The following is a 14008-nucleotide window of genomic DNA, read 5'->3' on the forward strand; positions in this document are numbered from 1 at the left end:
CCTATCAAACCTAACATAAATATTTAATATGCGAACTTAAAACCAAACCGAATAAAAAAAAATTGATCCTAACCAAATAACACAATTTCAAATTAATTTTTAATATTTTTATTTTTTCTCACTCCTATTGAAAACCAATTATTCGAATGTGAGAATATATGTCTATATATACCTTACAAAGAAATCTCATACCTTTGATGTGAAATTCAAGTCCCATACCTTGCAATTAAAATCATAATAATCCATCACATTGGTGCACCCATAAACTGACTTTCAATCTATGATATCAATTAATATGAACCTTAGAAAAGCCATACCCCAAAAGCTAGCTATTGTTAGGATATTTGGGGTCTAACCCCATTGGTTTTGGTCAATTAAAAAGTGTAAAGTCTTTTTTTTTTTTTGTTTCACTTAAGAAAACCCTATTTAAATAAAGCCTTAAATAATAAAAAGGAGTTGTGAAATAGAAAAACAAAGGGTGGCACTGAAACCAAGATAAAAAGAAAGTAAAAAAAAATAGAAAGAAGAGGAAAAATGGAGAGTTAGTTGAATCTATAGTCCGATTGAACTGAAATTTCATCAACAAGTTTATAATTTAAAGTTCTACATTTTGAACAATGAAAATTAAGTTTAAAGCTCCCTAGGAACAAATCTAGAGTATATTTGTTGAGTCACCTATTTGGTGAGATTTTTTCAATTGTCTCTCTAATTGTTGATTCGCTCTAATTTTAGCTAAAAGTGAACTTTGTATATCCATTATTTGATAGAAGAATTTTTTTGGTGGTTTGTGATTTTTTTCCTCTACACTTGAGGGTTTTTCACATAAATCTTGGTGTGCTTTATTTTTTTTGCATTTCTTATTATTGATTGTTGTCTATTGCAGTGGATTTATTATGGTATATTATTTCTGTATTATTGTGTTTATTGTTTCAGGTCCAACAAGTAGTATTAGAATGAAGGTTATTTTGAGATATTAATGCAATGTTTGAGATCATAAAAGGTGATACAAGTTCTATGATAAAATTGACAGCATCAAATTATTCAATTTGAAAGCCTATGATGGAAAAACATTTATCCTATAAAGATTTGTATCAGCTGATATTATGTGATTCAACTAAATCAGGAGATATAAAAGATAAAAGTTGGAAGAAGTTAGGCAAAAATATGTTAGCCATAATAAAAAAATGGATTGATATCAGCATGTTCCGTCATATAGCGCAAGAGATAGATGACCATACTATTTGAAAAAAATTGGCAGCATTATATAAAAGAAAAATATATATGAATAAAGTTATGTTTGTTAAAAAACTTACAACTTTACAGTACAAGAATGGATGATCGATTCCAGAGCACTTGAGTGATTTTCAAGATATATTTAATCGGATTACTATTATGAAGCTTAAGATGGATGATGAAATGAAGGCATTATTTTTTTTCGATTCATTGCTAGACAGTTAGAATACTTAAGTTGTGATTTTCTTAATTCAGCTCCTGATTACAAGGGGACATTGTATATAGTAAAAGACAACATGCTTAATGAATAAGCAAGGTGAAAAGATTTAGACCTTAGGAATCAAGCTCTTGTCATAGAAAATAGGCATAAAAACATTGACAGATGTCAAAACTTAAAAGGCCATAGTAAGTTTAAATATATATCCAAGTCTAAAGATAAAGTGAAGTGGTTTCATTATGGTAAAATAATTTATATAAAGTGATACTACAAGATCTTAAAGCAAGAGCAGAAAGATGAAAAAGATAAGAGTTTAGATAATGGCAATGTTGTAGTAGTGAATTTAGATAGTGATTCAATTACTTTGATTTATACACATAATTATTGTAATTATGTTGGTGATCCTGATATTGAATGGATAGTTGACACAGAAGCGGTATATCATTATGTTTCTAAGAGAGAATTGTTTACAACTTACAAAGCAAAAAACTTTGGTTACACCAATATAAGAAACAAGAGTATATTGCAAATTTTTAAGACTGGTGATATTGTTGTACAAACTAGTATGGGCTGTATGTTGACTTTGAAAGATGTTAGACACATTTCAGATATAAGAAAAAACTTATTTGCTATTAATATCCTTGATAAAAAGGGATATGAAAATTGAAAAAAGAATGGATAGTGAAAGTTTCTCAAAAGATCTATGGTAGTTGCAAGGGAAAAATCATGTTACACAATGTATAAGACATATATGCAATGGAACAATAACTAGATAAATGCCGTTGAAGATGATGTTTCAGCAAACTTGTGGCACAAAAGACTAGCAAACATGAGCGAGAAGAAATTACAAGTTTTAGCAAGGCAGTCTCTCATTATCTTAACAAAAAGTATATCTCTCGATTCATGTGATCTTTATTTGTTTGGCAAGTATCTTAAAGTTTCTTTTCATAAAAGTTTTCAGAGAAAAAAATAGATTGAAATTAATTTATTCTGATACATGTGGTCTTATTAAAATAGAGTCCTTGGATGGTAGCAAGTATTTTGTCATTTTTATTAATGATACTCACGTAAAACTTAGGTGTATATGTTGAAAAACAAAGCCAAATATTATAGTATTTTCAAATATTTCATGCCATGGAAAAAAGAATGATAGAAATGCCCTTGAAGTGTATTTGGATTAATAATAGTGAGAAATACACATCCAAATACATTGAAGAGTACGCACCTAAATCATAGGATCAGGCATAAGATGACAAAACTTGGAACACCGCAGCATAATGGTGTAGCTAAAAGGATGAACTACACCATAGTGAAAAAAGTTAGATGTATGTTGAGGATGTAAAATTATTGAAGCCATTTTGGGGTTAAGTAGTCAATATAACTTATTATTTGATTAATAGATCACCATCACTTCTTTTGAGCTTTGACATTTTAAAAAAAGTGTGAAAAGAGAAAGATGCTTCATACTCTCATTTAAAAGTTTTCGGGTATAAAGCATTCATGCATGTACCTAAAGAGTAAAGGTTAAAGTTTAATAGTAAAGACACACAGTATATGTTTGTAAGATATGGTAATGAGAAATTTAGCTATAGAGTATGAGATTCAGTGAAGAAAAAAATAATTAGAAGCAAATATGTGATCTTTCATTAAAAAAATATAGCAGACTTTAAGAAAAATGAAAAGATTACATGAGTTACTATTGAATGTGGTGTTTCAATACCGATAAGGTGCCACAAAAAAGAGCAATAGATGGTGGAAATGAGTAAAAGACATAACTTAGAGATATAAATGAGCTAGCCATAGTTAGTAATAAGTCAGATACAATCAAGTTTAAATAGGAAAAGCAATCCCCTCTACTTAGAGTGTTGAGCAGAGTAAGCAATCTTTTTCACCAGAAAATGTTGAGTAGGGAAAGCTATCTTTAGCATCAAGTGGTGTAGAGTCTTAGCCTAAGAGATCTACCAAAAAACACAGGTCATCTATCAAGTATCCAAGTTTAGATTTTATTTTAGTTATTAGTGAGAAAAAACCAAAGAGCTTTCAAGATGTATAGATTACTCCAGATAGAGAGCACTGGTTAAAAATAATGAAAGTAGAGACGGAATCATTGTGAAAAATGGTACATATAATCTTATTAAACTTTCAAAATGGAAGAGACCATTGAAAAATAAATGGGTGTTCAAACTAATAAAAGATGATGACAAGCTAGTGAGATACAAAGCTCATTGGTAGTGATAAGTTTTTTTCATAAATTTGGCATCGATTTTGATGAGATCTTCTCTCCAATTGTGAAAATGAGTTTCATTCGAGTTATAATGGGATTAGCAGCTAGTTTGAATTTTGAGCTTAAGTAACTTGATTTTAAAACTGCATCCTTGCGGGTCCTTAGTAGATTCAACACGCAACATGTTATATCAATTAGTAGTCCAATTGCCAATTATTTTCATTTAAGTAAAAAATCTTATTCGATGACTAAGGAAGAGCAACTAATTATGTCTAGTGTTTCTTATTCTTTTGTAGTCAATTCCTTGATGTATCTTATAGTTTATACACTCTTGACATTGCTCACACAGTTGGTGTAGTAAGCAAATTTCTTTCTAATTCAGAAAAGGTTCATTTGAAAGTAATGAAATGGATTTTCGGATATTTAAGGGGCACTTTAAAAATGTACTTGAGTTATGAAATTTCATAACTAGTACTAAAAAAGTTCATCGATGTTGACATAGCAAATGATCTTGCTAGTAGGAAACTACTTCAAGATATTTATTCATTTTTGCAGGAGGAGCTATATCTTAGCAGTCTAAGTTGTAAAAGCATATTATCTTGTCAACTATAGAGGCTAAGTATATTACAGCAACCGAAGCGGGTAAGAAATGCTTTAGATGAAACATTTTTTTTTGAATTAAGGTTGAATAAAAAAGAATATGTAGTATTTTATGATAGCCAAAGTGGTTTAGATTTGAGTAAAAATGTCAGGTACCATGCTAAAACGAAGCATATTGATATTAGATATTACTGGTTATGTTCAGTGATTGAAAAATAACAGATGCAGTTGAAAAAAGTTTATACTGATAAGAATGTATCAGATATGTTGACTAAGACACTTTATAGAGAAAAGTTTAAACTCTTCAATAACTTGGCTGGAATAGGTTCATTGGCCAAGGTAAATTCTAAATGAAATTGCTATGGTGATGAATCTCCTCTTAATGAGACTGAAGGGGGAGATTGTTAGGATATATGGGGTCCAAACCCTTTTAGTTTTGGCCAATTAAAAAGCCTAACGCCTTTTATTTTTTTTTGTCTTTGACCTAAGAGAACCCTACTAAAATAAAACCTTAAACAATAAAGGAGAGGGCTGTGTAATTGAGAAACAGCGAGTGGCGTCGAAACCAAGGGAAAAAGAAAGCCAGGAAAAATAGTGAGAAAATAGAGAAAGGAGAGTTGGTTAAACAAAAGTCGATCCGTGGTCCAATTGAGCTAAAATTTTATTAACAGGTTTATGATTCAAAATTTTACATTTTGAATGGTGAAGATCATGTTTGAAGCTCTCTAAAAACAGATCTATGATGCATTAGTTGAGTCATTTATTTGGTGAGATTTCTCCAATTGTCTATCTAGTTATTAATTAGCTCTAATTTTAGCTATAGGTGAACTTTGTATATCCATTATTTGATAGTAAAGATTTTTCTGGTGATCTATGATTTTTTTCCTCTACACTAAAGGGGTTTTCCATATAAATTTTGATGTGTTTTATTTTTCTTACATTTTTTTATTATTGATTGTTGTTTATTATTGTGGATTTATTGCAATATATTACTTATGTGTTATTGTGTTTATTACTTCAAGCTCAACAGCTATTTAGATGGAAGAGCCTATGTTTGTATAAATCTAAAAAAAAATCAAATATTTTCAATGTGAAATTCAAGTTTCATTCCTATATTACAATAAAATAATGCCTTTTTTTCATCCATTGTTAAAATCATCCATTATAGATTATAGAACACTTTAAAAGAGAGATTCATGTACTAGTCTACAAAAATGTACACAATTTTCAAATTAGTAGGATTGGGTCCTGAAAATGTACAACCCAAGGCATACCAAAGTTGATTTAGAAGCCACAGGTGAGATCTGACCATTCTATATTCAAATTCCAGCACATATAATTTCATTCCTTATCAATTATTGTTTAATCATTTATTAAGAGCCTTAATCAAATTATTGAAAAGGAGAATAATATACAGCAAAGCAAGCAAACTGTACTTTCGCAAGTAAAGAAAACACACACCAGGAAACTGGATGAAAGGCGCTTTGTTACAATCTAAAAACTTCAGATAGTCATAGTAGAATTCAGCAGCTAAAATTTATGACACCAAAAGACAAAGAAATGTAGCTTGAAGTCTTACATGTTTACATCATTTTTCCATTCCTCAACCTTGTCTGTAGCAATTTCTCCATTGGGGGGAAGTGCCATACTCGAAATCCTAAGGATAGAACTCAATTTCACAACTTGTCAAGTCTCCAAGAACTTGTAACAATTCATAAGTGATCTCCTCTAACTTTTTCGAATCCGTTATCAAGTCATAGGTGCAAAACATAGCGATCCTCTTCAAAACAGGTGCATGCTGACACAAATACTTTAAATAATGTACATTTGCTGCAGTGCCCTCGATATATATGGGAGATGCAAAAGGCATGCTTAATGAAAATTTGGTGAACTCCCCTTAAGAAAGCTAAGAAATTCAAGATATGGTGCCTTTTGAAGAAGATACATCAATGCTCTGATAGTATGAGCACCAGGAATGGCATGATCGGGACAAATTCAAGATCTCTGCCCAAATACTGTACGGAACAATTTGATCAAGCAGATAATTTTGGCTTGATAGACGAGGCAGATTTGGTGGATTAATCTTGATTTCACAATTGAGTGAATAATTTTCTTGTTCTTGCAGTAAACTTCATTAGAGTAGGAATATTAATGTTGATTCTGTTTATATTGTTCCAATTACACTCATATAACTCCAGCTCTTCTAGGACTAGACAAATGAGAGAGCCTTGGCACGAAACACAATATAATGTTAAATTGTTAGTCTTCCACAAAAATCGTTTAAAGCCTATAAGAAAATTTTTTTACCTGATTCTATGTAATATATGGAAATTGGCAAGTTTGACATACCTCAAGGATGTCATTTAATAGTGCAAGAGATTTAACACCATGAATTCCAAAAAGTAATTCAAGGGTACGATGAGCATGTGGAGCTCTTCCGCAGTTCATAAAATCAATGTATGCAATATGAATCAGTTAGGGAAGATTGGTTAAAAGATAACAAGTTCAGTTGACAGATCAATTTGGCAGTTAACAGATAAAAGATAGGGTGCAGAAAGAAATCTTTATCAGGCTATGGAGTACATGTTCTAGAAACCAAGTACCATGGTAAGTTTTCAAAGATTTATAGTTGATGCAATATTAGTATCTAGATACTATACACTATCAGTGGATTATACAATGATATATCATTAAAAAATTAATTCTAAATGTATTTTTATGATCAATGTATTTGTTTTTTAAAATTTTAAAATTATTTTTTTATGAGGTATCATTATATAATTCATTGGCCATATATAGTGCTTCAAATATAAACTCTAAATTTTGATGCATGAAGAATGGGGAAAAAATGGTAATGATGTTGGCATTAGTCCAACTTCAATCACAACTTGGCAAATTATTGTGTTTTATTTTGTGATTTTGGAATTTGATTGCATATGGAAGTAGCTTGGTCCATTAAAAGCATGGCCAAATTTATTTGCCTATTTCGAGGAAATTAATTCATTGTTCATCAATTCATGATGAATCATCCTTCCTCTTTGACTCCTATCACTATCAATACACAAGAAAAATAAATGAAGAATGCCAATTAATAAACAAAACCAGAGGATTCTTATTCACAAGCCTACCAAAAGTAGAAGAATATTCAATTTCAAGAGTGTACTGAAATAAATTTGGGTCAAAATTTGCTTTCAATGTTGTCTTTATATAACAACAAATTTGCTTTCAATATTGTCTTTATGTAACAACAACTAGCACCATTGGATCACAGGCTTACTTTTCTCCTCTAAAATGTCTGTGACCCTTCATTTTCTCAATTCTAAATTGTTGCTTTGCCTCTTAGTAACGTTATCCCAACACTATTTTACATTTGCTACCTCAAAACCAACTATTGGCCTGAGTATAAGGGCTATCCTCGATGATTCCCCAGGGTCTCCTCTATACCTTATCGAAAACCTCACTAGAGCTGAAAGAGTAGAAAGGTTTATCAAAATTAAATATGCTAGAGCCAATTATTCCGATTTGGTTTCTCGTTCTAATGCAAAGGTTGTTCATGATAATATCCGCATACCGATACTTCGAGATTATTTGTTCTATGTTGTAATGTTTACAATAGGAAGCCAACGACAACCTGTGAAATTGTTGATGGACGCCGGAAGTGGTTTGATTTGGACACAACGTCAACCGTGGAATCTATGATCCTAGAGCCTCCGCGACTTATGGCACATTCCTTGTAGTCGTCCTCTCTGCCATGGCGATGACAGACTCTATGATTGTGTAAACGGTGAATGTGTCTATGATGTTCTGTATGGTGGTGGAGCCACTACCAGGGGGGCTGCATCCCTGGAATCATTCCAATTCTATATTAGTAATGCTGATACGAAAACTTTCACCAACGTAATCTTTGGTTGCTCGAATGATAACAGCGACTTTGTGTTCAACGGCAGTGATGTTTCAGGGATCTTTGGATTAAGCAAGTCTCCGGATTCAATGGCGAGCCAGTTTTCTCCTTTAACTCACACTCGATTCTCATATTGTTTGTCCCTTTTCGCGATGTAATGCCTCGTCCAATCATCCTAGGGTTCCGAGAGGACATTCCGCAGCTGCCTCCAGGACAGGTTCAAACAACATCATTCCTGTACTCACCGCGAAGACCCTACCTTTTCTACCTCGAATTGTTGGATACAAGTGCTGCAAACCATCGTTTAGGATTTCACCCTGATACGTTCAGAATCAGGCCAGATGGCTCAGGTGGTTGCTTCATAGACTCTGGAACTTTAGTCTCTGAAATTGATTTCAACACTTTAGGGGTCAATGCTTATGAAGCAGTAATGAGAGTCTTTGAAGCTTATTACGGTTCACGAAAACTTGAAAGAACAACAGTTTTAAAAGTATTTGAGCTGTGTTATAAAAGTCCAGCAAATTATCATGATTTCGCAGCAATAACATTCCATTTTAATGGAGCTAATTACAGCGTAGATGGGGAACATGGGCTTTTCTTCGACCCTGTACAAGGGTTTTTCTGTGTAGGAATACTAAGGGGAAGAGCCGGACTGTGCTAGGAGCATAGCATCAACAAAATAAGCGCATCATTTATGATGGATGAATTGGTGTACTCCAATTTGCTGATGAAATTGGTGGACTCCAATGCACGTGTTTAATCGAATTTAATCGATAATAAATAAATTGGGAGATGTGGGGGGATAATGTGTTAGAAAGTGGGGTGGGCTGTGATGTGGGGCATGTTTCAAAACCGCCGGAGGGTGCTTTGTGCGGATGATGCTGAGTCGACTTGGAGGATTGGGAAAATGCTAGGAATGCAAGCCAGTTATGATAATGAGATAGTGATTAAAGCATTAAAAGATATGCAAAAGACGGCCAAGCACTGAGGGTGCAAGCAGGTATGCAGAATTATAGGAGTATAGACAGTAAGTGGAAGAAAAAATTAGGCGGGAGATTCGGTTTTGCGTAACTAGGTAGGAAGTGTTGGTGAAAAATCCAAGATGAGAATGTTATCATGGGATGTGAGGGTCTGGGCAGTATGGTGAAAAGGGGTATGCTGAGATCTGTTGTAGCTTCCAATAGAGTTGAAGTATAGTTAGCACAAGAGACAAAAATTAAAGATTGCACGGATTATACAATACATAGGATTTGGCCAGATGGGAATTTTGAGTGGGTTCATGTGGAAGCAGAAGGTAAGTCAAGAGGGCTGCTATAGGTGTGCGATAAGATCAACTGTTTTAAAATGGTTAGATCTTGAAAAGGTTATGGTATAGTGCTAATAAAGGGGTGCTGGACCCAGAATAATTTTGAGTGTGTAATTTGCAAAATGTATGCTCCATTTGAAAATAAGCTAAAGAAGAAATTGTGGGCAGACATGGTGGACAAAATGAAGGAAGTGGGTAGTGGTTGATACGTTGCTAGCGACGTCAATACAGTTAGACCACCTTCGGAAAGATTGGGGTGCGTGAACATGGGGCTGATTACACTGGTAAGACTCCCCTCAAAAGATTTTCTGGCACGCAGGGGACTGCCATTGTCCCATCTCCATAGCTTGTGCCCATGGTGTAAAAAAGACCTGGAAACCACGGATCATGTACTGTTTACCTGCGCATGGGTGTATAAAATCTAGGGATACTTTTTAAAATGGTGGAACATTAGATGGTGACAACCGAATACATTGAGAGGTTTCATATTAAACTATTTGGATTCTCTGCTCACTGGGACATTGAAACTGTGGTGGTTTGCATCTTTTTCTGCTGCTTTGTGGTCATTGTGATTAGCAAGGAATGAACTGGTCTTTGAACAGAAGAGTTTGACGGCGGAAGACATGGTCTTAGTGATAAAATTAAGAGCCCTTCACTAGACTAAAGATACTATGGAATATGAATTCCCAAGGGAATCGGTATTGTGGTCTGACCCTTGTGCGGGCGTGCCAGAGGTTAACGAGATACAAACAAGAGATTTCATTGAATGGTTGCCACTAACGGTAGGATTTGTAAAGTTTAATATTGATGGTTCAGCTACAGGGAATCCGGGTCCTGCTGGATGTGGAGAGGTACTCCGGAATGTAAAAGGATAAATGTTGGCTATGTTCTCAGGTCCATTTGGAGTTCAGGATCCAAATATGGCGGAATTATTGGCAATTAAATGGCGCTATTAGTCTTTAAACAAACTGAGTGGAGGCATAGAGCGAAACTAATTGTAGAATTTGACTCAAAAATTGTTGTTGGTTGGGTGATGAATGAGTGCTTACATCCATGGAGATTTTGGAACGTATTCTCAAAAATTGACTTGGCTGTCAGAGAGTTGGGTGATGTTAAATTTGTTAACATCTACTGTGATGCGAATGGCATGGCAGACGCGCTGGAAAAAGCAGGGGTAAAGCGAAAGATTTATGGCCTAGTGGTAGGCGAGAGGAAATGTTTTATAGCCTAGTGGTCGGGGGATTTATAAGGTCCATAGCTGATTCAGGTGGTGGAAAGCTCAGAGCAATAGCAGATTTCAGTTTGAAGTACGATTGTAATTCATTGTAATGTTTTCATTATTTTCTGCTGTATGGGCTGGTATATCCTGTGCTGGTTCTATAATTTTCTGCTCTATGGGCGAAGGTGTAATGCTGTTTCTACATGTAAAGGTTGTGAAGCTGGCTTCACACCTGAACATTCAATTTCAATAAATTGGACTTGATTAAGCAAAAAAAAAAAAAAAAATTGTAATGCAATTTAAAACTTGTCCTCATTATAATATCATTTTAGATAGATCTAACAATTTTAAATATAATATAATGACATGATACGAATACGATATAAAAAATAATATAAAAATAAAATCATAACTAATAATGGTAGAAGGACCCTTCCTCAATTATGACTACACAACCAAAATCTTGTGTGGATTTATATCATTGATAACAAAGGGAAACACACCAATATCAAAAGGAAAAAATTTGCTTGACCTAATTTTAGAACAATAGTTTCTTGAGTCTTATTGTCTAGGACCCTACTATGAGTTTCCCCAAAGTTTACTTCTCCATATCCTTTGCATGTCATCCACATTTTGGTGATGGTAGGTATCGTTTAAGTTATGCTATCAATTGCCTTGAAAGACCTAATAGACCTAATGTACCAAATGTACAAGTCGATTAATGGACATGCACATGCTTTGATGACATATATGGAGTTTGATTAAATACATATCTAAATCTACTCCCACAAATGTCAAACCCTAATCCTCTTTTGCAGCCAAATTTAACTTTTCTCTCCAATCCATTTGGCCCACAACCCACCCAGATTCCAAACTGAAATAAACTTCCACTATTCTCAACTTAATTTTCTATTGTTTTTCTCTCTAGTCTCTACTATAAATATAAGGGTTTATCAGAACTAGTCTCATTTCTGATCTCTTCTATATATCTTGTTTAAATAGCTAGAATATGGAGAGTTCCATGAATTCTGAGAGCAGATCATCACCAGGACTAGGAGGAGCAGCTGATGAATCTCCTGTGGAGAGTAGTTGGACAATGTATTTTGATATGAATTATCAGCAGCTCTTTTCTTTCTGATATCAATTAACAAGCCTCTTCTCTAGTTTTATACAAGACTTGATTTTGGAGCTTTTTAGATCGTAAGAGCTATAGCAGGTTGAGTTTCAAGAAGAGAAACAAGATTTTATTTTATGACAGATGATGTCGATATTAAGGGTTAGCATTAACTGATGACATTTATTAATATATATATATATATATATATATAGAAATTCAAGAAATATTAAATCGGAAAGTTGCAAAACACTACTTGTTTTAATCATCCTCTAGGCTACTCTTTTAAATCATTTATTTTTATGGATTCGAGTCCATGGAATCATGACAAAAAGAACAAGCCAAATGATGGATTACCTAGTGATTTTAGTAAGAAATCAAACCAAGAAATATGACAAGAGAATTATAGCTAAAAGTCAAAGGTAATATCGGATCGTATTTAATTAATTTAGTTTTTTTTATAATATATAATATTATTGATTTTTAAATTTCGATATAAATTATAATATATTTTCACTTGAAAATGATTCGATTTTAAGTGAATTTTGTCATTAATTCATTGGTTTTTGGATTTTTTATATTACTTTAACATAATTTTAAATAGAATTAAATATAAAATAATTATTTTTATTTTATAAAAAATTAAAATATATAAAAATTAATAAAATATATAATTCGATTTGGATATTTTTAATTTTTCACTTCTTAATCTAAAATTCTATCTAAACCTAATAAAAATTTGAATTTAAACTTAATCGAATAAAAAAATTTCTTTCAAACCAAACATTATGGTTTTAAATCAATTTTCGATTTTTTTTTATTCCTACCAAAAACTAACTACTTGAATGCGAGAATAAATGTCTATAGAAATCCAATCCAAACCTAATAAGGAATTTTAATATTCAAACTTAAATCAAATCGAATAAAGAAATTAATCTAAACTTAATATTATGATTTGAAATTAATTTTCAAATTTTCTCTCTTCTATCAAAAACTATGATGCAAAAATACATGTCTATATGTAAATACCTCAATTTGTCTAGGATTTTTCCAAATCAAAAATGGGCTTTCTGTAGTAAATTGGGCTCAATTGGAAAGCTTTGAACACAATAGAGAAATCTTCATTTTAATTTTAATTTGATTTAAATTTTAGTGTTATTTATTTATTTTTAAAAGGTCAAAAACAAAAAAAAAAGTTCAAAAAACAAGGAAACAAAATCAAAAATTTTGAAAATCAATTAAAAAATCATGGTTATTTGAAATTGGAAACAAAATCAATTAGAAAATCACTCACCACGATCCCAAGAATTACACAATCTTCTGGATAGAATCTATTCAATAAAAGATTTTATCTTGCTTAAAATCCCTAAAATTTCTTAAAAGAAACCCTATAAATCATACTCAAAAGCACACACATAAAAGGGACAGAACTCATAAAAAGGGGAAATCTGGACACAGAAATCACACAAGGAATAAACAAATTTGAATGATAACTTTTTGGATTTTTCTAAGATTTTTTGGTTTTTTGTTAATGGGTTTAGTTTTGAATTCTGCGAAGGTTTTTTTGGTTCAAGGTAGATTTATGTGGTTTTTGGGAATCATTCTAGGTTTGGGATCTAGAAGTAGTATTGAATTAGATTTTTTGTTTTTGGATTTGGTTAATGAAATTAAGTCTTAGGTTCTAAGTTAAATTTATTTATCATTCTGGGATTTGGTAAATGTTAATTTGGGTTTAGATTCTAGATTGAATTTCTAATGATGATTTGAGTTTATAGTTTGCTGAAATCTTACAAAAGTTTTGTGGTTTTTTACTTTTCTAGAAAATCCCATATTGGTTACTTGAATAGTTAAGTTTTATGGGTTTGGGAAAATTCTTGAAAATTTTGGGTTTTTTGATAATTTTTTGGGTTTAGTTTAGTTTTTCCAGTGAAGTTTCAAATATTCTAGCGATATTCACCATGGTCAAAGAATCTTAGATGATGGTTTTTGGATTCATTTGAAAATCCCGACAGCCATATAAAGATTTCAACACTGAAATCTAGGTTCTTGGCCAATTTTTAGAACAAGTTGAAGTTTCCGGTGTGGTTGTTTAGAGAAAGGTTAGAGGAAATTTTGTTTAGAGAAAGAAGGAATTGAGCAAGTTTACAAAATAGAAACTGATTTTTGGCTTTTACAAGGAAGTAAAACAACGTCG

At 32.4% G+C, this 14008-nt stretch overlaps 2 protein-coding genes across 2 annotated transcripts; both read left to right on the forward strand.

The window, feature by feature from the left end:
• Positions 1-7565: 7565 nt before the first annotated feature.
• Positions 7566-8333, forward strand: LOC149514541 (aspartic proteinase nepenthesin-2-like). The gene is made up of 2 exons (XM_089744197.1): positions 7566-7960; positions 8012-8333. Exons 1-2 carry the CDS (start codon positions 7566-7568, stop codon positions 8331-8333), a joined length of 717 nt encoding a protein of 238 aa, XP_089600323.1.
• Positions 8333-8836, forward strand: LOC111301916 (aspartic proteinase nepenthesin-2-like). Its single transcript, XM_089744198.1, has one exon. The coding sequence runs from the start codon at positions 8333-8335 to the stop codon at positions 8834-8836; it is 504 nt and encodes a 167-aa protein (XP_089600324.1).
• The last annotated feature ends 5172 nt before the right edge of the window (positions 8837-14008 follow it).

The sequence above is a fragment of the Durio zibethinus genome, chromosome 15, assembly GCF_047325235.1.
Source record: "Durio zibethinus cultivar Kanyao isolate XHJ-2024 chromosome 15, ASM4732523v1, whole genome shotgun sequence".
In the NCBI taxonomy this organism is placed as follows: domain Eukaryota; kingdom Viridiplantae; phylum Streptophyta; class Magnoliopsida; order Malvales; family Malvaceae; genus Durio; species Durio zibethinus.